Genomic DNA, 26022 nt, shown 5'->3' on the forward strand with positions numbered 1-26022 from the left:
ACCATTTTAGGAATAGGAGGGCAGCAGAACCAAGGTAGAGGGCCAGGCCAGAGTGACAACAGGGTCCCCTTCATCGGAGAACCCTTCCTCCAAATGTGCTGGCGGGGGGTATGAAGACGATGGGGCAGAGTGGGCTCGTGGTCACTAGAGCTGGAGACAGCCCACTGGGCAGCATCGTGAGTACAGCCAGCAGCCTGGTTCTGGCCCCAGCTCAGCTGGTTTCACGGTGGTCTGAGGCCCACTGCGCTCTGTGCCTCTAGGCCGCTGTCCTCCATGTGCCCGGCATGTAACCCTTGCCTTCCCCTGTCTTGTTTTTCTGACCCCTGCAGAAGGCCGAGTCCCGAAGTCCAACCTGCCCGCCCGGCCCTGCTCATCCTCTTTCCTCCCGACCCTTCTCCGTCCCCCATGACTTCCACGGCCACATCCCCGCCCGGACAGAGGAGAACATCTTCAGCCACCTGCCTCTGCACTCCCAGCACCTGCCCCGTGCCCCGTGCCCCTTGATTCCCATCGGTGGGATCCAGATGGTCCAAGCCCGGCCTGGGGCCCACCCCACCCTGCTGCCAGGGCCTTCCACAGCCTGGGTCAGTGGCTTCTCAGGGGGTGGCAGTGACCTGACAGGGGCCCGAGAGGCCCAGGAGCGAGGCCGCTGGAGTCCCACTGGAACCTCATCAGCCTCTGTGTCCCCCGTGGCTAAGGTCTCCAAGTTCACACTCTCCTCGGAGCTGGAGGACAGAGACTACCCCAAGGAGGGGGAGAGGACAGGCAGAGGCCCAGGCAGACCTCCTGACTGGGAACCCTATGGGGCCAAGGTGCCTGTGGAGCCTGTGGCCACACACAGCCCCTGTACCCCACGGCCACCCCAGGGCCAACAGGTGGCGCAGTCCTGGAGCCTCCACTTGGAGTCACCATGCACGCTGGCCACCCCTGAGGCCTCTGCCGCCCCACCACTGGACCGCAGCAGCTCCGTGGGCTGCCTGGCCGAGGTCTCTGCTCACTTCCCAGCTCGGAGGAGGAACCTCTCTGGGGAACCCAGGACCAGCCAGGGCTCCCCCAAGCCCTCAGGTAGTGGGGAGCCCAGGGCATCGCCACCCCAGCCCAAGGACAGGGCCCCCCCAAGCACTTAGCCTCTCTCCGTCCGACCGCGTCAGCATCTGGCTTCCGGTGTTCCGCAACAGACGTTTGCAGCCAACGTCCTGGAGTCATCTTGCTCCCATGGGCCCCCTGTCCCATCTGTCCATCTGTCCACACAGTTTCTGCTCAGCTCCCATCTGTTATATCTTCCCACATATTGCAGTTACCTGTGCCTTTTTCTATACCTTTTGTTGCTTGAAAAGAAACAAATCACACACACACATACATAAAAACAAGACAAACCCACAAGGAGCTTGAGGCTGTGGATAGTTTGTGCTTTTTAGGAAAGGCTGCAGGAGGGGTGCTCTACAGCACCCCTGAAGTCACAGCCACTGCCTCCAAGGACAGCGAGAGGCAGCCGCTGGCCTAGGGAAAGGGGATGCACTGAGGGCACAGAACACAATTAAGTGGAGACGCAAGCAGTCCGTTACAGAAGTTTAGGGTTCCTGTTCATCACTGCTTTAGTTCCCCCTTCCCTGCCCCGGCCAGCGGCCACTCTTTTCTGCCAGAAAAGGGCCAGCAGCCCCAGGCAGAGGAACACAAATGCAGGCAGAACCCCAAGAGATCATCTTCTTTTTCCTTTTATTCTCTATAAGAAAAAAGCGGGGGTGCAGTTGCTTTTGCTAGGATTTCAACCCAAAATAGCAGGTAGAAGGTAAAAACCGGTTGGTTTCACCAGGGATCCCAGATACCCGGCTCATCTGAGTTGTGGGCTTATCCTGCATTTCCCAGGTAAGCAAGCCATGTGACAGCCCCTCCCTTCAATACCCCCATCCTGCCCCCAGCCTCTGGGCTAGGAAAGGAGTCCCGACTGTCGCTTTCTTGGTTCTGGCACACCTAACCCCTGCCTTGCTCTCCTGGCCCTGGCCCTCCTGACTGGGAACCCTAAAACCCGCAAAGCTGAAGGGCTGAAGCCAAGCCTAGAGACTATCCTCAGCTTGGGATTTGGATTCTGCTTCACCTCAGTCCCTGCAGCACAGGGGCCTTACGACCTTCATAGCTGGGCTTTTCCAGTGCTCGGCGCTGTGAACTTACAGGGCTCCGGGTCCCTTGGAACAGGACTGGTTTCTCTGTCCCCTCCACACATGGCCAGGCCTCCACTACCTAAGGAAATACCCCAAACGGTGACTGGTAGGAACTGCCTTGGCCTATGTTTTGGCTTAAATCTCTTTTAAGACACCCCCCCCAAAAAAAAAACCCTATAAACATAGAAAAAGAAGATGGTGTTTGGCATATCCCCCCCACCTCCTCCTCTTCTCTTCTCTCAACCTAGAAGAGTTGTGAATTGTACCACATCCTTTGAATTTTTCTCTTATTTCCTGGGACAAAAACAAAAACAAACAAAAAACCCTGCTTTTCAAGAAAAATAATTTGACCAGAAATTTAAATCCCAAGTTAAAATATGGAACTTGACCTCCAGCATGTTTAGCCCATATAATTAATTGTAAAAGTGAGTGCTCCTGTGCACTGCTGCTTAAGGTTCCCATTTCCACCTGGGAGAGGACGAGTTTCCCCTATCTTTCCAGAAACAACTAATATTTTACAAAGAGGGGCCGTGGTATGTCCCACCCAGGCTAGGTGCTGGTGCCACCTTGCACAGAACAGGGACCTCTCTGGCCAGTTCCCAGACCTCCGCCAGGCTGTAGATAGGCCTCAACCTCGTGCTTGGCCATCCTTCCCCTCTCTCCAGCTCAGGCCTTTCCCTACAGGCCCCTGCTGGGTGGACAAACCAGCCACAGGCCCAGCCTCCACCAGAGCAGCCGCTCATTCTCCTCTGCCTTGCTCCAAGCTAAGACAAAAAGAGCAGGGCCTCCCTGGGGGCCTCCTGTACTCTCGAGCGCTGGGGAGTTGGGCTAGCGCCTGGCTGCTTGACTCAGGCTAGGGCTCCTGCTCACTTTAGGAGAAACCAGCAAGCCTACCTGGGCCACATTGGCACTCTTTGGATCTGTAGCAAGTGAGTAAGAGCCTGGGCTCTGGTCCCAGACCCTGGCCTCTGTCCTGGGCTCCCCTCACTCAGGCCATTCATCCTGAACCCCTAGGCTTCAAGAGCTGAGCCTCAGAAGCTGGATACATTTCTGTCCCTGACTGCTGGCTTGGCTCCTGACCTTGGGGATAGCCACCCCCCTCCACCCTACTATACACCCCAAGCTCTCCCAGGCACTGTTCCCCCTGTACTCAAACAATCCATCCACCAAGGTCCCCTTCCTGGGCAGCCTAGTAATGGACAGTGTGGCCATCAGGGGAGAGTCCCTGCAGTTTCCTGAAGAAGTAATGGGCCAGGGGTCACTGGAAACCTAAGGGACAGGGACAGAATACCTTCATAGAATCTGGCCTCAGTGCTGCTGCCCCACAGGGGCCCAGAAGAACCGAATTGATACCACCACAAAGCACAGTGCTAACCCTCTCTGCCAGACCCTGCGCCCACTCTCCTGGGCACTGGGCCCCCAACCCATATGCACAACCTCCCGCTTTGGGGGAAACCTCTCTCCAGCCACGCCCCATTCTGGGCCTCTGCCCTCTGCCAGCCACGCAGTTTCCAGCCTGCCTATGATCTGCTGCCCCTGCCCCGGGGGATCAGTAGGGCCAGCAGCGCTGACGTGGTGCACACACCCAAGCTAGCTCTGTTGAAATGCCATTTCTCGGGACAGACTAGCTCTCGTCCTTGGATGTTGGCCGTGGGGGAAGAACCAACTTGCTGTGGTTTCCAGACAAACCTTATCTTCTGCTGGGGATCCCAATCCACTTCCCCCCACCTAGGCCTGCCCTCCAGGATGCCCTTCACACCTTGGCAATATCAATCATTCTGGGTACTAACCCCTTTCTTCTCCAAGGACAGGCCTGCTCTCTCCTATCCTTGTCCATAGCTTACACTGGGGTCCCAGCCACTGAGACCCTCCAGGGGCCGGACAGTAGCAAACTGCTCACTCCCCCAGACTTAAGTCCCTCTGTCAGAAAAAGTCTGAAAGAATTCGCTTCCAGATTCCTCTAGGCCCTGTTCCCTTCCCACCCAATCCTTTGGAATAAGGATAAGCAATGTAGCTGAGCTGAATTCCTCTCTAGACCTTGCTCCAGACAAGTCTTTCTCAAAACTAAAGTCCTGGCCGAGCAGTCATCCTCGGAGACCAGTCTGCCCCGGGGGAGAAAGTTCCCAAAGACCTGTGCAAACTCTGCTTCCGTGTCGTGATTCCAGTCTGCTTCCCATTAGGAAAAAAAAAACGCATCGGCACTTATGATCACTTTAACTAAATCTAGTGTTAAAAGAAATGAAAAGAAACAGAAAAAAGAAAACGTGTAGGCAGATGTAAGATACTCTCTGTAAGATAAATATTTGCCTTTTTTTTCTAAAAGGTGTATGTATTCTGTACGTGAAATTGTCTGTAGAAAGTTTCTATGTTCTTAAATGGCAATACATTCCAAAAAAAATTGTACTGTAGATATGTACAGCCACTGCACTGGGATGGGGTAGTTTTGCCTGTAATTTTATTTAAACTCCGGTTTCTACATTTGCATCTTGCAATGTCAGTATGGTATATATCAGTGCAAAAGAAAAAAAAAAAACTCAACAAAAAATCCATGCAGGTCTAAAGCACAGAGTCTGACGTACAAAAGGAAAAAAATGCTCAGTATTGATGTGTGTGACCTTTGTTGTAAATTACATCTGTACTGTGAATGAGAAGTTTTTACAAGTATAATAATTGCCTTTATTACAGCTCCAGCTGAGTGTTCAGCCGGAGGATATTTTTTAAAAAAAGAAAAAGAATAGCACGTTGGAATAAATTTGAAGATCCCAACATAGCCCTGTTTGCCTGGCTTGTGGTCTTTTCAAGAGTGGCAGAATGTCAGAATTGAGGGGACAATCAGTGTACCGAGTGCCCATTTTCTATGGACCAATCTGATCCAGAGCGGGGTGACTAGGCCACAGTCACCCAGCCCATACTGTCTTAGGGCCCTCGCTTCCAGGCCTGGCAACAAAGCACCAGATGTATTACTCTGTGACCAGGGCCTGTGTCCATCTCCTAGGCCTGCCATGACAAATTACCATCAACCAGCTGCTTTGAAAAACAGAAACGTGTTCTCTCCCTCAGTCCTGGAAGCCAGCGATTTGAAATCAAGGTTTCTGCAGGGTTGGCTCCTTCTACAGCTCTGAGGAGACTCTGTTCCCTGTCACTCTCCTGGCTTCTGGTGACTGCCACTGTTCCGGGTCTTCCTGGTTTTGTGGTCACCACTCCAGTGACTATCTCGTCTTCACATCTCTGGGTCTCTTCTCTCTCCTCTAGGCACTCTAGTCACTGAATAAAGGGTGATCGCATCTCAAGATGCTCAATTATTCTGCAGATACCCTTGTTCCAAACAAGTGCACACTCACACATTCTGGGGAGTAGGATATCACAGTTTGAGGAGAGGGCGGAGGGATTGCCATTCAACTGACTATAGAAGGAAACTTGAAATCCAATCCTGGCACAGCCACTTCCTGCCTGTGTGATCTTGGGCAAGCCAACTAACCTCTCTGTGCTTATTTCCTTATCTGTAAAGTGGAGGTTATTGCTCTGTGCATGTAAGGGTGCTTGGGAGGATTAAATGAGATGGTACATAGAGGGAGGCTAACAGAATCTTGAACACAGTAAGCTTTCGACTTACTGTGGTTTCTGACAAATGATTTCCGAGCAGGACTTCTGCAGGATACTGGGGTCACCAGGGTAAGAAAGATGTGGGTCCCTCCCTTTTGTATTCCACGCTGATCTGCTGAGTGCTGCAAGGGCAGTCATCCATCAGTGAGCAAGACAGATGCCGTCTACCTTCTGAGGGCTGCCCTTATAACAGGCAGCTGTCAGTCACTCTATCACAGGGCCAAACAACGTACGCAGAGGAAGAGAAGTGTGCTCCAGTCCAGAGGAACTCTGGGCCACCCACAGACCTGTCCCTGAGAAAAGTCTAAGGGCCAGAAAGGCAGGGGAAACCATGAGAAGGAGCAGACAGAGGCTGATGGGGACAATCAGAGGGGTTCTTGGGGCAAAGTGCTCCCCAGAGGTTTAGCACTGAGGACCTAAGCAGTCTTCTTGTTTTCGCAACAAGGAGTCCAAGCTGGTGCAGGGGAAGTTGGCCTGGGCCCTTTGGAGACATAGTTGAATGCTGAATAAGTGGTGGCAGCAGAAGGTGGTGGTTGAGCAGCCAGGAGACCAGGGAAGGGGGACACCCGCCCACACCTTGGGGCCCAGGGCACAGGAAGGAGAGAGCTGGGCAGGAGCTGGAGGGAGCTGCAGTCCAGGGGAGGAGGACTGCAGAGCACTGGACAGGCTGACGGGAAGGAAATGACAAGAGCCCTCGCTGACTCCATCAAGAGATGAAGTCACCGTTGTAAGCTGAGGGCATCCAGAGGGAGGAGGTACAGGCCACCTGGGGATGGATTTTCTCTGTAAACAGAGTGACATCATCTGGGAAAGTTTCAGGAAGAGACTTGAGGAGCTTGGGTGAGCACTGAGAGAAGAGAGTCCACCAGGGAACCAGGCAGGCACCCACGTGGCTCTGAGGGCCATGGCCACCCTCTGCCCCCCTGTGTGGCTTCTTCCAGCGTCCATGCCCCGGGCATGGGGAAGGACCCAGTCAGATTCATCCAGAGTGTGTTTTTTGTCCAGCAGTGGCACAGAGGGACAGTGAGCGCTGGAGGTGAGAATATTGGCAAGTGAAGAGGTGAAGGTATGGCCCACTGAATCCATGGGCTGGAAGGTGTGGCTGAGGCAGGGGGAGTCCTGTGGTCACACCATGGGGGGCTGGATGGACACAGAGAAGGCAAGGCTGAGAGTTGCCTTAACCGACTATTTCAGAGTGAGACGGTAGTAGATGAAGACTGTCGACCACGGGTGTGATGGCAGAGATACTGTGAGAGAGTGCCACTGGAGGCCCAGAGGCCAGGAGGTGAGCGCACAGGGTGCTACACGGGTACACAGGTGATAAATAAATAAATCCTGCTGATGGCAGGATTAGGTGGAGATCTGGGCTGTGAGCCAGGGCGTATCGATCAGAATAGGTTCTGTTATGTTGCAAAAAACAAGCAATCCAGCTGGATACGGTGTCACGTGATCCCAGTGGCTTAGGAGGCTGAGGCAGAAGGATCATAAGTTCAAAGCCAGCCTCAGCAACTTAATTGCTCTAAGCAATTTAGTGAGACCCTGCCTCAAAATAAATAAATAAATAAATAAAAGCCTGGGGATGAAGTGCCCCTGGGTTCACTCCCTGGTACCCCAAAAAAAAAAAAATCCAGACACTCCATGGCCAAGTGCAACATATCCCTTCCATTCACATTTTGCTGGCCAAAGCTAGTCAAATGGTCAGGCTTAATGGAGGAGAATGAAAACAGCCTGAATGGTAATCACACAAAGTCAGGACTTCTCAGAATTAGACCAGGAGATGAGCAGATGTCAGTGGGGGGGACGGTGTCAGCCTCAGAGAGCCTGGATTTATGCAGGGAGTCACAGAAATAATGACCTGGAGGAGGCCACGGGAGGCAAAGACAGCAGCCAGCATTAAAGTCATGAAGCGTGGAAGGACCAGGAGGTACTAATAAAGCAGGTGCCTGGGAGCATGGCCTGGGGAGTCTGAGTCTCAGTCCAGCCAGTGGGGAAGTGCAGCCCTGATCAGCCCCAGAAGAGGAAGTAGAACGTGCTCTGTGTTCAGCATTTTACCCACCCAATTTACAGTTCTTCAAACCACCCAGGGAGTCACCATTTGCAGAGTATCCATTTGCAGAGAAGAAGTCAGCCAAAGGCACACAGCTGGTCGGTGGCAAGAAGGGGACTAGAACTCTCCTCTGGCTGGCCCCAGACTGCCCAGCTGCTACCACCCAGGGTCCAGCTGGGTCTCTTGTCCAGCAGCTGCAGGCTTGTCAACAGTACCATCTGGCAGCCACGTAGGGTCCTCATGCCTGAGGCCACAGATGTGTGAGGACTGACCAGCAGATGCCAGCACTGGGGTCCAGGACTTGAGAGCACGGAAAGAACACATGAATTCTTTGGAAGATCATCCGCCTACCCTACTGACCAATGCACACCTGTCTTCCACATGTTGCTGGATGCCAGCCCTCCCAAGTGGCTCTCCTGAGGCCACAAAACCTTTTTCCTCTGAGAGTGGAACAGGACAGGACGCACATTCCCATTTTTACAGATAAAGGGTGGAGCCCAAGATGACCCCTTAGCCAGTGGCACTCTGGGCCCAGAGTGCAACCCAGAGTCTCAGGAGTGCAGCGGTGTGGTCTGCAGCTGCCGAGGCCTCGACCAAGCTTGGCCTGAGTTCCCATCCCCAGGGTTAGGCTGAATCTGCAGGACTGGCAGACCTTGCTCTGTACCCTGACTGGCCTCAGAACCTGGAGACCATGCTCTGCCCTAGAGAACCCTGGGGACAGGTCACACAGGCAGGACCGCCTCAGAAAGCCAGGCCAGCCCGAGGCAGGAGTGAGAGACGCAGAGGAAGAAAGGGTCGCAGCGGGGAGAGGGACCTGAGTGCTTCAGCCTGTGGTCAGGCTGCATGGGGTCATGCTACCAGGCTAGAGGCCTGCATGGGTATAGCTTGGTACACCCTGAGAAGAGGGGACTTATCACCGCATCATCCTTCACATAGTAAGAAACCTGGGCTCCGAGAGGTGACCCTGTTTCCCCAAGGTCGTTGTGGTGAGCACCAAGGTCATCACAGTTGGGAAATAATTAGCTTCCCCTAGAGGAAAGAGCCTGGGCTTCTTTACTACTGAGTGGTCCTGGAACCTGGGTTGGTGCTGGGAGGGCCCAGCACCCATAGTCCCCAATCTAATCCTGGCCTCATCCATTTTAGGAAGACCCAGTTGTCATTTGCCTCCTTTTCAAATGAGAAAACTGATGTCTAGAGCCAGAAGAGCTTGGCCCAAGGCCAGGGCTAGGGTTCCTAAATCCCTGCAGAGCCACCTGAATCGCATGGCCACCCACCTCTGCCACAGGCCTGAGCTGCTGCCCATCTCCCCGGCCCAGCTCTGCCTTTTTAGGGAAGGAAAAGAGCAGCCCTGGTGGCGGGCAGGCAGGCATGCTAATCCACCAGCTCCTGGAGGCTCTGGTTACCCGTGGTTTGAGGCCCAGGCAGCCCCAGCTGGGAGTGCCAGCGCAGCCAATGGGTGCCGCCGCGGAGCTACCCAGCCACAGCCATACAAGGTCTTGCTGCAGCCCAGGCCTGAGCCGGCATAGGGCAGCTCCAGTGCTGGCACCCGCCCCACCCCTGAGCCTGCCAGCCCAGCACGTCCTCGGACTCTGCCTAATCCAGCCTGGGAGCAGACAGGGCTGTGGTACACGTGCACCAGGCCCAGGGCTCCCTAAGGTCAGAGAGGTGGCACCCAAGGTAGAGGCCCAACCAGCCATGGGGGTCCAGGCTGGGGTCAGCATGATGGAACCCAGGCCTGGTTCAGGCTGTGCATCTTTTGACAAGACTGTTCTGTTCCCATCATCCCTTTGGCCTGACTGGCCACATGTCCTGCCCCCTCTACCTTTAGGAAGGCCTCAACAAAGTTAGTATGCGACTCTTACACTTTCTGGGGACTTCCCAGTGTCCAAACCCAACCCATTTGATTCACCCTGGGTCTAAAACTGCATGCATCTCTCCGAATTAGAGGTGTCCACTTGCACGTGCATGTTGTGAAAGTGTGCATGTCCCCTTGTGGGCCTGTGTATGCCCACGATCACTGCTGTGGGTCTGGGAAGGTAGAAGCAGGTGTGTTTTCCAGCCACTCCTTGGCAAAGCCCACCCCATCTGTCAGTTCATAATGCCTCTAACTTAATGTGACGAGACCTCTGGGAAGTTTGAAATATAGCCCCATTGACAAGCAGGGAAACCAAGTCATGGAAGGGTTCTTTACTCAAGGTCAGGGTGCCAGGAGTCAGACCCAGAGGCTGTACTCTGGGCCCCTGCAGCAGTCTGATTTCCTCTTCTGTGAGTTTCAGATCCTGGGGAGAAAGGGGTCTGGTTGCATTTCAGGAATGAAAGACATTGTCCAAGACAAGAGGACACTTTGCTCTTGAGTGGGGTGGGTCTTTCCTAGATGTGTGATGCACCAACATTGTCCAGGTGACAGCCATGGCTGCTCATTGTGGCCCAAGTGGGCAGCCCACTGGCTGCACTACCCCGGCCACCACTGACACCTAGGGAACCCAGGTGGGAACCCTAGTTTGGCAGGGAAACCACTGGGTTCAAGCATCCTGGTGCATCCTACGTGGGACCAGCTGAGCTTGGGGCCAACAGTGAGGAGCTCTACAGAGCCACCAACAGGTGAGGGAAACGTGCCGGCACAGGGGGTGGGGAACCTGTCTGGCATCAGGCTCTGTTTGCTCACCCAAGAAAAGATGAGATAAATATAGACACAGGATTACTCAGACACAGCCTGGGAAAACCGGCTCCCGAGCCTCACTTCAGTGCTGGCCCAGCCTCACCTTCACCGGCCTGCCCACGCTCTGCCTGCTGCCAGGCCTGCTCCACCTCCTTTCAGGACTCCCCACCTGGAAGCCTTGGGACAGCCCTTCCTACCTACTCTCTCTGGAGATGGGGCAACAACTGCATCCCAAAGAGAGCAGATGCTTGCAGACTAGGAACACACAGTGCCAGGGCTGCACTGGGCCACAGGAGTTGCCTTTCCAGGCCAGGCAAGACTCCAAGTCAGACTCAGTTTCCCCACCTGTGAGGTGAGGACTGGTGCATGTAACCCCCAACTTCCTAGGGCCTGCAAGTTGGTTGGAGTTGGAGACCACTCAGCCAAAAGGGGTGCGGCTGGAGTCTCATTACTAGAAGATGAGGGTCAGATCAGAGTGTGTAGGGGCTCTACCCTCGGCCTCTGGAGCCAGGCCGCAGGAACTGGACACCCACCATTTTTTTTAGCCAGGGGACTTTTGGAAAGTTACTCTACCTTTCTAGCCTCAGTTTCCTCATCTCTAAAATGAGACTAATCATAGCTTTAATAATAATTATTATAATTATTACATATTATTTTATAATATGAATATTATGTGTAGTATAAGGATAATAGCAAGGATGAGTTACTACCTGCAGGAAGCAGTTCCACCAGGGCCTGGCACAGATCAACTACTGCATTTGTGTTTGTTACTATCAGGCCGAGGCAGGCAGGCTATGGGCACAGGTGGCCTGGGTGGTGGTTCAGAGGCCCTCACATTTCTAGGGAACTGCCTGGTCCTGGGCTGCACAATACACGGCACCCTGCTGGTCTGTGGCCTTTGCAGGATCCTGCCTCTTCCTGGCTTTCAGAGTCAGACACACATGACTTTGAACACCAGCTCCATCACTGAGACACTGTGTGACCTTCAGCAAGTGACTGGTCCTCTCAGAATCTCCAATGGACAAAACATTTGGCACACCTTTCTCTGTCCTAGGATTGGTACGAGGGTTAAAAGGGGGGATTGTGGGCAACATCCAGCCCAGCTGGGCAAATGGACTCTCCACATTTCAACTCATTCTGACCCCCTTCTCTTGATTCCTCCAGCTTCCTCTAGTGGCTCTGAGTGCAGTCTGAGAAAGGTCACACCTGGGTCCCCGATCCTCCACATACAAGGGCCTTCTGGCATAGGAAGCATATGTGCCCCGACATTGTGCATGAGCACAGATCCCCACCCCAGGTGGCTGGGACCCCTAGGGATGTGCATGTTCCCTCCTGCACAGCAGTCCCCCCGCATTGCACTCATACCTGTCCACACAGGTGTCTGCACCTGCCACATAATACTTTGCAAAGGAGTGCACACACACATCCTCATGCACATGCACACACAGGGCACAGCCATACATGGGCACAGAGAGACAGGTGCCTGCAGGTGTGTCCCTGTGCATCCTCACCAACACGCACGGATGTCCTAGCCAGGCCCGGCCCCAGGGTGACCGTCTTCATGGCAGAAGAATGCAGATAGCTGGCAATGCTCTGCCAGCGGACGTGAGGGAGAGGCCGAGGGGAAACCGCATGGGCAGGAATCCCAGCAGGCGTGCCAGACTGAGGCGGGGCCCTCGAGTGCCAGGAATTGTGCAGGGTGGGGGGGCACGTGCAGATGCTTGCTTGCTCCAATCTCTCCATCACCCCTGTCACCTCAGAACCTCTGGGTCTTGAAGGTCAAAAGGGCTCCATGCAAGGCTGACTGAAGGTTCTACCTGTCCCACCACCGTGCCATGTGGCGGGGCCCTGTCTTTCTTTGGGCTGCAGTGGTGAGTCTAAGCTTGGACCACATGGTCTTCCTCACTGGGGAACCAGAAGAATCTATGAGCACCGAGATCTGCAGGAGGATTGTTGTGACTGATGCAACACTACAGGTCAAGGGAGATGATGACCATGTGTAGGTCACTGTAACTCTCTGGATGCAGACTAGGAGCAGGGGCTAATTTGCAAACTCCCTGAACATTCATAAAAAGGAGGCTGCTCCTCACTTATGGATGCAGAGTGCAAATCTGAGGTGCAAAGAAGCAAAGCCCAGAGCTGGTTGATTCCGGAGCCTACCATCAAACCACTGCTGTGCCGGCGGCTCTGCCTCCACGCACTCTTCACTCTCTGATAGAGAGATCTACAAGTGATCTAAGTATGGCCAGCAGAAAGACGGGTACTGTCCCACATATCAGGACCTTGGCTCCAAGCAGAGAGGGGCCTCCCTGGCCCCTGCAGCAATATCCTTCCCCACCTGTGCCACCTGTGGGGAAGACCACCACACAGGGCAGGGCCAGACTGAGAGCCAACCAGGGCTTTGGACTTTTCTGCCAGTGCCCATCGCTGGGAATGAGCTGAGACTGGGTGGGGGCCATGTCAGGGTACCCAGAAAGGATGGGCAGTAGGTGGAAACAAGACCACTGTAAGGTGAACTCCGGGGTAAGGAGAGGTCACCCCCATCTCCTTCGTATAAAACAAGAGAAACAAAAGCCAAAGGGTTCCAGAAAACAAAGAGCCAGGGTGGGACTGGCCAGGTCCCCAGTGAAGGGTCCTCAATTGCAGAATCCCAAAGGCCAGGACTAACAAAGGTGGTCTCCTGAAAGAAGACCTCCATGCTCCAGCCCTGTGTGCTAGGTGGGACTGTGGGCACTATGCCCTGGTGTCAGGGACCTTGTGGTTGAGAAGGGAGAGGAACAGAAGGGGAAGGGATAGGGTACTTCCTGCAGCTCAGCTGGCCACCCAGCCTGCCCCATGTAGTTCCTACTCAGACTTGGTCATGTCTGACCACAGAGGAAACTAAAATGGATTCCCTCTTGAAGATGATGCAGTCAAGGAAGGACCTGAGGAACAAGGGACATGCTAATGCACACAGAGTTGGAGGGAACAGCCCACAGAAGAACCTTGGGATTCTCACTCCTTTTGCCGGAGCTGACCACCTCAGCAGCACGCAGCAGTGTGGGAAGTAGGACACTTCAGCCATGTAGAGGGGCCACACCCATCAGGAGGAAGGGGCCTGGTCAAACTGCCCTGGGGTCCTGACTGCTAGGCCAATACCAGTGTGGCTGGGCAGATGGCTTCCCCTGTCTGAATCTCCAATTCCACCAGCAGCAATGTCTGCTACTCAAGGTTGTTCTGGTCATTAGGTGGCATTGCCTTCAGAAGGATCAGACACAGCCTGGCACATCAAGGACCTTCAATGTGACCATCTGTAGTTTGCAAAGACTTCTCAAGGCCCATACATTCCTTTGCAAAGTATTATGTCTCCAGGCTTGAGGCCTCCTTACCCAGGACAGGACTCTGGGGAGGAGAGACTGTCAGTATCCTCCCATTTGCAAGATGAACAGGCCCAGTCCCAGAGAAGGGGAGTGTCCAGGGACAAACACACAGCAAGCTGGAGGTAGGGCTTGGAGGAGGACTCACCTCTGCTTCCTTCCCCCACACCCCCCTTGATGTGAACCAGGGAATGGCCCCCAAATAGCCTCCCTAGGGCAGCTTCAGGACTTGCTGTGGCTATTAAAGGTCTCAGTCCCTCCTACTGGCCCTTCCAGGGCAGGTGCCTTTCTCCCCCTCGGGCAATCCTGCACCCCACCGTGGTTTCCCTGTGATCCTCAGGGATGCTGGGCTACCAGGACCATTTAGAGTCAGCCCTGCTACGACTTGGATGGAAGTGGAGCGTCCCCGCCCGCAGCGGCCACCGGGCCCTGGTGGGTGGAGGAGAGGTGGGGGGGGGGGCGTGTGGTGTCCCTGAGAGCCAGCGGCGGCCCTGCACTGCAGCGGGGTGCACGTGGCCGCGCTGCTGCCGCGAGGTGATGTCAGGCCCCGCCGCGCCCGGGCTCTGGCACGTTCGTTCGCGGAGCGAGGAACAAAGCGTCCTCCGCATTCCTGCGCGCTGACTCACTGCCGTCACGTAGCGCGTCGCCACCGCCGCGCAGCTTTGCCCAAAATTGGTCGCGAGGCGAAGGCGGGTCCGCCACCCGCTCGGTGCTCGCCTTGCCGCCTTGCGATTGGCCCCTGGCCCCCCGGTCTCCCAAAACGACGTGAAAACGAGAGAGTGGGCCGCGCCAGGTACGGTTGTAGGGACGTGGTATGAGGTTTCTCGCCTAATCCTTGAACGTCCTCTATGAGGAAGGTACTGTCCCCATCACCCTTTTACAAATGGGGAAACTGAAGCACAAGGAGGTTATAGATGGGGAAGCCGAGGCAGGGGAGCTGATAGAGAAAGATGCCGGCACTGCTTTGCTCTAGGTGATCAGGGAATCGCAGAGCTAGGACTTGAACCCAGCTCGTAAGATTTCAGAATCTGCACGTATCCGCTAAAATGCACCGCGTGTGGCCACGCCATGCGTGCCCTCCAAGCTACCTGCCCCCACGAGGGTTGAGACCAGGTCCGTGGGATGCGCCTATTGTTCCTCACTTCGCATGGCTAAGCCTCCTTCCCTCACCCAGAAAGTGGGTCGTGGCAGAAGGGGGCCCCCCAGAGGTTGCTGGGGGAAATTACAAGTGAGGATCCAAGTATTACTGTCTAATGGAAAGAAGAGGAAAGGGGGTTTGGTTCAATACACCTTGGTGGTGTGCTGCCCCTTTCTCCCCCACCCCCACTCCCCGTGGTCATACAGGGCAACAGCAAAGTACAGAGAGGAGCTGAGTTAAGCTGAGCATCTTCTTCCAGGCAGAGCTTTCCTGGAATACACCTCAGTGCCGACGGGGGACATTGAGGTACCTTAGCCCCATGGGATCTACACTTTGTCAGATCTGAAAACTGAGTGGGGGGGCTCTGTCCTGGACTCCTCTTCTGGCCCAGCCTCTGTCTCCATTGGAGTCTGGTTTCGGAGAACATGGATCTCTTTGGAGTTGGAGGCTGTTGGGGCCAGAGACCCTCTAGCCCTAAGCTTGCAAGGATGAGGTGGCCAGCAGGTGGCCTTGATCTCAGGTGCCAAGATAGACCGGGCAGCTCTTCCCCTGGCTGGGGCTCTTCTGAGAGTCCAGGCAAGGATCTGGAAGGAGGTCCCCACACTTCCCTTCCAGGACTGGACCCCAGGCCCCGCCCTGCCCCAGCCTTCCCTTTCCCTTCTGTCTCACTTTGATCTCGGGTCTTGGATTGATGTTCAAGACCCTTGTGTCCTGGCCTCCAGCCTCCTCTCTGACCACTGAGTGCCTTCAGCCATTTATTCCTCTGCTTCTTCAGCCTCAAATGACTCTCCTGCCAGGAACCCACCCTGCCCCCCAGCCTCCTGGCTGAGGCCTTGCTCATTCCTCTGGGGGCCTGTACCTCCTTATCTGTCCTTCCCTTTTGAGCCAGGCACAGAACACACACTGGTCCTTAGTCTCAGCACTCTCATTCCCAGACTTTCCACACTGCCAGCTCCGTGTCCTAGACAAGTACTGATGCCTCTGGGGTCCCTTTCCCCAAATCCCAGCCAAGCCAGAGACCCCCAAAACTACCCCCAACCCCCCCCCTCAACATCTGACACAGAGTGAGCTCAGCGTGCTTGCTGCATGGTACCAGGAGCATGGTCTTGGGGCCTGAGACCCCTCTCTTCTATTTCTGGCTGTGTAACCTTGAGCAGCTGATGCAGCCTCTCTGAACCTCACTCCCAGGCCCCACCCAGTCCACTTTTCCAGGTTTGTTTTGGAGAATCAAATGAAGGAAAGCAGGGAGAGTACCTGGCACGTGGGCACAGCTCCCCACACAGCTGTCATTATCACCAGGTCATTATTACAGACCTCCCTTATGCCTGAGGCCTGGGTTCCAAGGCTGGGCGGCAGGCAGCAGGCAGGTGATGAACTCAGAAGCAGCCGCAGCCCCTGGTTGACTCAGGCTGAGGAGGTCCCAGGAAAAGTGGTTGCTTTATGTTCAGCCTGAAGCAGTCAGGCTCTGCCTTCCCCTCCCCACCTCCACATTCATCCAAGTTCAAGGCCACCTCCCCTTAGCTGGGGGAGCTGTTCATCTGGCTGCTGTGTGACCTTGGCAACACTCACCCTCTCTGAACCCACCCTGGAGAGTGCTGTAATGGGGCAGGCTGTGGCCTCCAGGCACATATGGTGGGAGCGCTCTCATGGCATCTAGGCTCCACAGGGTGGGTCTCCCTCTCTCTCTTTCCAGTACCTGGCCTGCGGTGTGGTGGGAACTCTCAGGAACCTTGCACACCATCCTCCACCTCCTTCTGAGAGCTCGGGGTATTATTTTTGATATATTGAGAAACTGAGCCCAGAGATCAAAGGGCTATTTCCCAACACCACACAGTAAGGGCCACAGTCATCTGCTATAGCCCTCCGCTCTCTAGGGGACTCCTGGCTGGTGGTGGCTGCCCCCCTCATTTCTCCCCAGCTCCAGCTGGTGCCAGGGGATAGTCAGGAATCATCGTCTTACAAGATCTTTGCACGAATCTGTAGGACAGAGAGAGTCAAAGCTCAGAGAGCTGGAAGTGTTTGTCCCAGGTCACCCATCACAGGGGTAGAGAGCAAGATTCTGTCCCCTATTTTTCTGATCTGCTCCTATCCCAGCTGCCTCCCCAGTTGGGCAGGGTTTTGGGGTTCCAGCAATTCAAGGTCTCAGGGAATCCAAAGGGAGGCCTTTTGGTCTCACAGACACCCCCTGGCTATGGGTGGCCAAAGAGGGGATGTGCTTGTCCTGCCAGGTTGGGCCCACCAGGCCCGCCTGGGCCCGCGGCTCCCTGCCAGACCCATTGTGAGGTCATCGGGCCATCCCAGCTCCCTGTCTGATCTCGCTGCTGTGACTCAGCCCTGCCTTACCCAAACCTCCCCCTCCTAGAGGACCCCAACAATGGCTGGCCTGGCCTGGCCTGGGCTGCCCCTGCTACCCGCCCGTACAGGGCCTCCCTCCCTGAGTCACTGAGTCAACTCCCCACCCGGCACAGTGCGTCAACAGCCTCCTCCTCTCCCCCAAGCTCCCAGGGTTCCCAGTGCTAAAGGACCAGGGACCAGGCTGAGGGATAGGTGGGGGAGACTTCTGCTGCCCCCAGACTTGGGCCCTGGGTTGACCCCCTGGACTCTCTGACCCCAATAGGAAAATCCAAATTGGACTTGAGAATTCAGGCCAAAAACTCCAACTGACCTGGGTTCAGATCCCTTGCTAGATGGATGACCTTAGACAAGACACCAGATTCCTGATGAGAAGAATAAGGGTGAGGAAATGAACTGCATCCCACATGGATTCCAGTGGGATCATGTATGTTGGGATGGTGGCTAAGGATGCAAGCCACGACGCAGGCAGACCTAGATTCAAGGAACAAGCCACTTCACCCCTCTAAGCCTTCTCTTCTATGATGTGGGAATAACAAGGACTCTGCTATGGTGATTAAATGTGATGATACATGTGAAAGGTTCTGTGTAGCGTCTGACACATGGAAAGTGTTCAGTGAACAGCAGCTACGATTGATCCTATATGTACCAGGCACTTGGTGGGTCCGCATCGCTTTCAATGAATGATGGAGAGATGGAGAACATCTTCTTCCCTGATGCTCAGGAGGCAGCTCTCCAAGCTGAGGGTCCCAGTGGACCTGGACAGGGTCAGTTAATGAAGAGTAGGTGGACTTCACTGACTTCCCTATTTCCAATTCAATTCATATTTATTGGGCATATGATCTGAAAAAGGGCAGTGGGGTTGGGAGAGATGTTGTAGATGACAAAGGGCAGAAGGATTGAAGTAGCTCCAATCCTGGAATCAGAGAGGCCTGAGTTTGAGCTCCAACCATTCAAAAAGACTAGCTCCCCAACCTTAGAGTCTGGAGATGGGTGCATGGGTGTACCTCAGAGGGTTACCACTGAACGGATTAAGTGGGAGCTTGGTGACTGTGCTCTATCATCAGGTGTAATCAGTAATAATGATGGCATTCATCTCTTTCTCATTTAATCCTCCCTCAGCCCTGCTGCTGCAACTATACACACTTAATAGGGGAAGAAATCAGGACCCTGAGAAAGAGGAAAGAGCACACGGGATGAGAGGGTCTGGGATCAAAGCCTAACTCAGTCTGACACCAGAATTAGAGCCCTCAGTCACCAGCCTGCCCTCAAGGACAGGCGAGATGAGGCTGGATAAGAGTTGACTCTTCATAAGACCTGTGTGGGTGTCAGGGAGGCTTGGCACGCCTGGCTTGGATGGAGTTTGGAATGCTTCCTGGGGGAGGTAGCATCTGCAATGGGCCTTGAAAGATGAGCAGAAGAGATCAAGTAAGAAAGGAGAAAGGATGGGCGGCCCCAGAGTGCACGGAGAGGTGGGAGCGGGCAAGGCTGCTGTGTGCCAGGGACTGTCCTAAAGCCTTGGGCACCCAGATCAGCCCTGAGGGAATGAGGCAGGAAAGAGAGCTCACGGTCAGACCCTGGCAAGCCCGATGCCAGCCAGCCTGGGCATTTTGTGAATTGCCTCACCCAGATGCCAGGCTGGGCCCTGGTCACAGACTCCAAGGGAAAGCTTGGCTTTTGTAGGAAGACAGCTTTGCCCAGAAGTCTTCTGAAACGCAACACATCTCTGTCATCTCTGTCCAGAGTGGCATTATATGGTGTCCTAAAGTGAACACGGGCGACTGGAGCCAGCTAGGATGGATGTTTGCCTTGGACAGTTGGGGTCATCCAGAGCAGTGGAGGGGTTACCTGTGGGGATCTGGCCCACAGCATGAAGATGACACAAGTCCCCCCTACACACACATACACACACACACACACACACACACATGCACACCCTATTCCTTTCCAGGAATGTGCCCTACCATGAGGCCCATATGTATTCTGCAGCCCAAAATGAGGAACAGAGGCCAGCTGGCAGAGCCTGCTTGTGCCAGATCTTATGTTGGCTCAGCCCCAAAGCCTCCCAGCATCTGTCAGGTGGGACATTTCTTCTGAGATGCCTTTGAAAGATGTGGCCTCCGACATTGAGGAAGGTTAAACATGCTGCCCCGTTGGTCACGTGACAGTGAGCCACAGAACCTTCCCTGCCCTTACTACCTTTGGCCTGGCCCGGTGTTAGGCACTTGTCCACAGAAGGTTGGAGGGAATCGGGTGAGGGTGGGGGGATTCAAGCCTGAGTCACAAGGCTTTGAAGCTGGCACCCGGATCTGCCAAGCCTCAGAGGTTCCAGGGGTGGGTGGCCCCTGACTCACCCCCACACCCTGAGCTGCCCCAGGCAGTGGCTTTAGCTCCTGACCGCCCTGCCTGCCAGAGCCGGGCTGTGCCCCTCCTGGGTCACTCATAGCTCAGGATTCCCAGTACCTGGGCGGGAAGGCCAAGGCCTTCAGGCAAGGAGGTATCCCAGGCACACCTTTTCCCAGGAATGTCGGCCTGAAATCACAGTGGGAAGCCCAGCTTTGCCTGCCTTCTGGGCACCAAGTTATCCTGAAGGTACAGGCACCAGGCACTTATTTTTAGCTGACACTGAATTCTAGAATGAAGTACTGTACTTCTGCGTGGCCCAGCCTCCTGGTGGCTCACCCCTTCCCAGAGGGGAAAGGCGGCCTCCTGGTGGGGCCCTGGGTGCGCCTTGGAAAACATGGGTTCTAGGCAACAGAGTGGGTGTGGCTCTGAAAAATACCAGCTGCATGTCTTGGCTGGTGGTGGTGTTGGTGGGATGGAGGCGAAGGTTGGGGCTCCAACCCCTCCAAGCAGGAGACCAGGCCTTAGAGAGAAGAGTCCAGACACCCTGGTTTTTTAGGATCCAGGCCTAGCAGGGAGACCTCTGGCAACTATTCTTTTTCCTAGACCTCAGTTTCCTCATCTGAGTATAGGGCCAAGGGCCCTTGCATTTGTAGGTGGCTGTCTGATCTTTTCCTAAGAGTTATCTCAAGTCTTCATTGTTAGAGCATCTTTTAAAAATATTTATCTTTATTGTATTTATTTATTTGTATGTGGTGCTGAGGATCGAACCCAGGGCCTCACACGTGTTAGGCGAGCACTCTACCACTGAGCCACAATCCCAGTCCTGTTAGAGCATTTTTAAAGATGATTTCAGACAGAAAAAGAGGCCTAGACACCCAACCCCTCATTAGAAGGGGTATCTGTGCAAAGAACAGGCCTTGTCTGGTGATAGAAAGCCATCCTGTTACACTCCATTTCACCCCAGTCTTTGACTCCGCTAGGCCCTGGTCTGGGAATTCCAGAGGAAGCCATGTGTCCATGAGCTCATCGTCATGAGAGGTGATGCTCTCCCTAGGAAATAACAAAACTGGCTTCAGGGAGAGTGTTACCTGCCTTTCTAGCTTTGGCCCTTCTAACCTCTCCTATCTCATTTCTACTGAAAGAGGGTGGAGGGAAGGGAGGCTGGTTGGGTGGATGTATGGGTGGAAGGATGGAGAAAAGGTTAGACAATGGGTAGATGGAGGAGGTTTGATGGAAGGAAGGATGCAAGGATGGAGAGATGGATGGATGAGGGGTGGTAGTGGATGGGCGGGAGGACGATGGGGTAGATGGGGTGTAAGCCAGCGTCAGCAGATGAGTATGGGGGAAAGCCTAGCCCTGCCTCTTGTTCACTGTGTGACTGAGTAAGTCCTTTCTTTGGGGCCTCATCTGTGGTGAGAATCATGGGCTCAGCCTGCCTCCCAGGTTTGCTTTTGAGATCAAATAAAATAAGAATGGACTGGTCATGCCAGACAGGCCTCAGCCACTGGCCTCTTGAGTTCCATGCTGTGTTTTGTGTTTGGGGACACAGGTGAGAGGCCTGCCTCTACTCCTGGGCCCCCCACTTTGCAAGCCTGCACAGAACTCTCTGCCTGGTACAAGCCAAGAGGAGCCCTTGGAGGGGAGATACTATGGAGGGCTCCCAAAGGCCAAGGAGTCAAGAAAGCACAATGGGGACACACAGAATTCAGGCTGGGACCTTGCAGTTACATAGACCTGCCTTCTAATCCTGGCTTTGCCACACCCAAGCTGTCTGACATTGGGCAAGTCACTTACCCTCTCTGAGCCTCAGTTTCCTCACTTATAAAATAGGGACAAATTACAATACCTGCCCCGTGGATATTTTGTGACAGTTAAATGGACATAATTCATGTAAATCACTTAGTAAGGGGCTTGGGATATATTAAGTGCTCAATAAATACACACTGCTTGCCTTATCCCCCAAAAAGGTTAAATAGGGAATCAGGCCCTGACTACTCAGAGGGAACAAAAAAATTGGAGTCCAGAGATTTCCATCCTAAGAGCTGAGTTCCTGAGTTGGTCTTCTTATTTCAAAAGGCCCAGCAGGACTCACATGGTCACCTGACCAGGGTGCTTTGACTGAACAAGGTCTGCTTTTAGTGAAATTCCACCAGTTCCATGGGCCTCGATGACCCTGTTCTGATGATTCTTGGATTAATAACAAACAAGGCACATGAATATTTCTTTAAAAGTACAGTTTATGTGGGAGATATAAATCTTTCCAAATGGGCTGAGATGGAGGGAGAAGGAAGCAAAAGGGGTATCCTCAAGAAAGGAGCCAGGCCCACAGGGCTGAGGTTGCCCTCGTTGAAACCCAGCATGAGGACAATGGTGTGGGTGGTGGTGGCCCTGCTGGTTCAGGGCGAGCTGTGGCCAATAGCACAAGGCCCAGACCACCCACCATAAGCAGGCCCTGAGACTCAGTGGCCCAAGACCCAGTAGCACAGTCCAACCAGTCCCCAGTCTTGGGGACAAGTAGTGATAGGAATATCTGAAGTCCCCAAACCCCAGCTCAGGCTCACCCCAGAGCCCCCAGCCTAGGCTTGCTCCACAGCCAAAACCCTCCCAGTCTCCCATAACCCTAGATCCTGACACCGGCCCCTGCTCAGCTCCTCTTTGCTTACTCTGCTAAGCTGCTTGCATGATGTGTACCTGCAGCAAAACACTGTGTCCCTTCTGCCAGGGTTACAAACAGAAATTTCTGAAACCTGGTAGGGCCAGGTAGCAATGGGGTAACTGGTTTTCCAGAGGCAAGAGAGGGGAAGGCCCCAAGCTGGAAACAAGAGCCATGTAGCCATGAGCCATGCATCCCTTTGGGTAGCTCCAAATTCATGTCCCTGGATTCTGAATGTCACAGGCAATCAGGGTTGACAGCATCTCTCACCATTGATGGGAAGGGATAGGACTGGTACATGGCCACACAGTGTGAGTAGCAGAGCCCTGGACAAAGCCCCCTGGGCCAGGGCCTTACCTGGTGGATACCCCCACCCCCACCCCCCCTTTTTTTTTAACTGTGGCACAATATTGTTGGTACGCTTGACCCTCAGTCTGTGTGTCCTCCATCTAACAAGGGTCCATGGCTGCTGGCCAGCTACTCAATGGTGCCATATGCACCCCACGCAGGGATTATAAATGGAGCTTTGGGGTACACAGGGAGACAGCCCAGGCTCATCCTAGTGCCCTGGTCTTTCTGTCAGTGGGGTTCAACTGGGGTGAGGGTGTCAGAGCCCTGGGCCCAAAAGGACCCAGGACCCCAGGCACAGCTGCATCCTGGGAGAACCTCGGGAGTATATGGAAAGAGTAGGGCTAGATTAGGATCCAAGAGAACATGCCCAGCCCCATTTCTGTCTTAAACAAGTGGTTTAAGTTATCTCATTGGACCCAGTTATCTCATCTACAAGACGGGAGTGAAGGCTAGAGGGGATTTCTACAGGGCAATTCCTAGTGTTGAGTCTCACCCAAAATACAGATGCCTCCAGTGTCCTCTGCTACCAGCCTTCCTCCCACTGAGTCTCTCCCTCTCCAGCTGGGGTGGAGTACATGGGGAAAAAAACCATTTTGTGTGGAAAACAGTTCCATCTAAATTCTGACAGGGTGAACTTTGGTGAATCCCAGCCCTCTCCGGGCAGCCTTTAGAGACCCAGGCAGACAGCAAAACCAGGTTGGGTTGGGAGGGGCAACATGGTGGTGTCAGGGCAGCTGGTGGGCACCAGAGGAGGTGGGGGGGGGCATGCAGACAGATCAGCCACCAAGGGCAGGAACATGCAGCCAGGCCCCTTAGAAGGACCCGCGTCAAGGTCACCAGAGCAGTTACTGCGCAGGGGTAAAGGTGTCATAGCCCATGACCCGGGAGAGGCCAAGGTGATGGCCAGGGCCCAGGTGAGCGGTCCAGGGGCCTGGCATTGGCTATTTTGAACTCAGCTTAATTTTCTCTACCTGGAAACCAACTCTGGCCGGTGGGGTAGCACTGTTCCCGGAATGTCTTCCTCCCCTAGGACCTGGCCCACTCAGGTTCCCGGGCCAGGCCTCTCCATTTCACAGGAGCTCTGGGTGCCCAGCTGGAGCCCAGGGCACGGAAGGAGGGAAACCGGAGCTGGGCTCAGCGCGCAGCTCCCTGCGCTGACCCTAGAGGCCCCAGCAGCGGCCCCTGCCCTGTCCTCATCCTCCTTTCTCAGCCAGGAGGGATCCTGTCCCTGGGTCCATTTAATGCTTCTATTATGTTTCCCAGACTCCGAGCCTCTGGCTCCCTATTGTCCTGGGCAGGCGTTTTGCATTTGTGTAAAGATTAGCCAGTTCGAGCTGCACCTCTCACTCCCTACCGTCTTCCTCCTGTACTTTCTCCAATCCCAGCTGTTCCTTTCTCCCCGTGCTGGTTTCCTGGTTCTGCGTTCCCCCTACCTGTCTTTATCTGCCTCCCTGTTTGTTTTCCTCCCTGCCCTGACCCCCTCCTTCTCCCCACTGACCTGCTTTGGCTGCTTTCTTCTCTTCACGGCTCAGTAGTTTGCATTCTCTCCGCCCCTCCCCCCACCCCTGCCGAAGTCCCTGTTCATATTCTCCCCGAGGCACATAGAAAGGACTGGGAGTATTGCTCCCTCATTCCAGAGATATTCTCCAAAATTCTTAAGAGAGGCACAGTGTGGGGGAGGGCCCGTGAGCTCCCCCGAGCAGGGAGTCACTTGTGGTTTGTTTGAGAGACCAACATCAGGGTCCCAATGCCAGCTCTGCCCTGTGCTGGCTGTGTGGCAGAGGTGGCCCTGATCCTCTGAGAGCCTCCTTGTGGACAGTCATGGAGCTGACACCGGATGATAACAGCTGCCTCCTGGGGGGCAGTGAGGAGTCCAGAGTGCTCTGAGCACATAGCAAGTGCTCAAGAAATGACGCTTCTGATTCACACTGTGCCTGGCCCCAGTCTGGGGGAAGGAAGACCCTGGTAGATGGCATCGGCCTCCATTGATTCTGTCCAGCTTTAATAGGGTCTCACAGCAAAACTGCCAGTTCCTGTGGTCACCTCTTTTCTCCTTCATGAGTATCTAATGCAGGGACTAAACACACAGGGCAAAACTACGGGACGGCCAGGGTCCCACAGTTCAAAGCCAGGCCTGTCTGCACTCATCCGCCTCCCTCAGAGAGCACTCACAGGGCTCCGACTGTGTCCAGGGCAAGCCATAGGCCCGGCCTTCCCTGGGTTTCTGGACCTCCAGGAGTGCTGGGGAGACAGGCTCTGGACATTCCAAAGAGTGAGAAGGGCCTTTCCCATTTGCCTGGAGACAGGGTCCCTAAGAAGACGCGTGGGAGGTGGACTCGGAGCCAGGTCTGGGCAGGCACAGGGTGACTGCCAGTTCCCTGTGCTGCTTGGTTCCTCAAGGTGCTCAGCTTGGCACCTACACACCCCTACTCCTGTCTCCAGTGAAGGTCTGGGCCAGCAGAGAGATGGGGAGCAGAATGCCAATCCCTAGGGAGCCCTCTCCCCTACCTTGTCTCCCCCACACACACTTTTCTTTTGCATAAAGTAGTCCCCGAGGTGAGCTTAGCATCCAGTAATGTCCAAGAAGGGACAGCACTCAGCACGCTTGTGTGTGCGCCCACAGGGACATGGTCCTAGAAAGGACCCTGGAGTCACCTTCTTTGTCTCAAGGGAGACTCTAAGGCAAACAGGTTAAGAAACCCCCTATTTTGCAAATAAGGAAGCTGAGACACTGGAGGAATATCCGTGGCCACAGCTGCGTGGCTGAAGAGCTTCTGCTGGAGGCACTGAGGAATTGGGGGCGTAGGGGGCAGGGGCACTTCCTGGGTGAGGTGGGGATGAGGCAGCCTCAAGCTGGTCAGAGGTCAGGGGTAAGCTGTGTCCTTCACTGATGGAAGCAGCCCCAGAGGGGGGCTCTGACTCGCCCAAGGCCACTTGGCCTTGACTGGGCCTTTCACATCCCACACAGGAGAAGGGCATCCTCATCCTGGTTGGCAGTGGACGGCGGGAAAGATGCAGTGTCTCCTCTGCTCACAGAACTGTCCCCCCAAACTCTGAGCTCAGGGCAAGGGCTGTGGAGGCCCACAGGAGGGTGGGGAAGGAGCGTGGGTCACTTTGAGGGTGACTTGAGGAGGCCCAGTAGGACTGAAGGGGCCCTTGGGGGCTGCAGGAGAGCCCTAGGCCCAGAGGTGCTACGGGAGCAGAACCTTCCACCTCCCTCCCCCCACGCCACTGAGGCTAGGGCGGGCCAGGCACCCGGGGGAGGAGGCGCGTCCCTGGCTCTCAGCCCAAGGTGAGGCGGGGCTGGACAGCAGGGGCGGGGCGCTGTGCCTGGTATTATAAGAGGCAACCAGGGCAC

General features: G+C 54.7%; 1 protein-coding gene across 4 annotated transcripts in view; it reads left to right on the forward strand.

Moving 5' to 3' along the window:
• The window catches only part of Hivep3 (HIVEP zinc finger 3), a 490457-nt gene extending 485540 nt beyond the window's left edge, over window positions 1-4917 (forward strand). For all 4 annotated transcript variants that reach the window (XM_046468682.2, XM_046468680.2, XM_046468681.2 and 1 more), the window contains one exon: window positions 330-4917. In XM_046468682.2, coding sequence (XP_046324638.1) covers window positions 330-1127 — 798 coding nt within the window. In that variant the 3' untranslated portion in view covers window positions 1128-4917. The remainder of the gene's footprint in view (window positions 1-329) is intronic.
• The last annotated feature ends 21105 nt before the right edge of the window (window positions 4918-26022 follow it).

This window comes from Marmota monax, unplaced genomic scaffold, assembly GCF_021218885.2.
Source record: "Marmota monax isolate L192 unplaced genomic scaffold, Marmota_monax_Labrador192_F-V1.1 WCK01_AAM20220418_F8-fsc00008, whole genome shotgun sequence".
In the NCBI taxonomy this organism is placed as follows: domain Eukaryota; kingdom Metazoa; phylum Chordata; class Mammalia; order Rodentia; family Sciuridae; genus Marmota; species Marmota monax.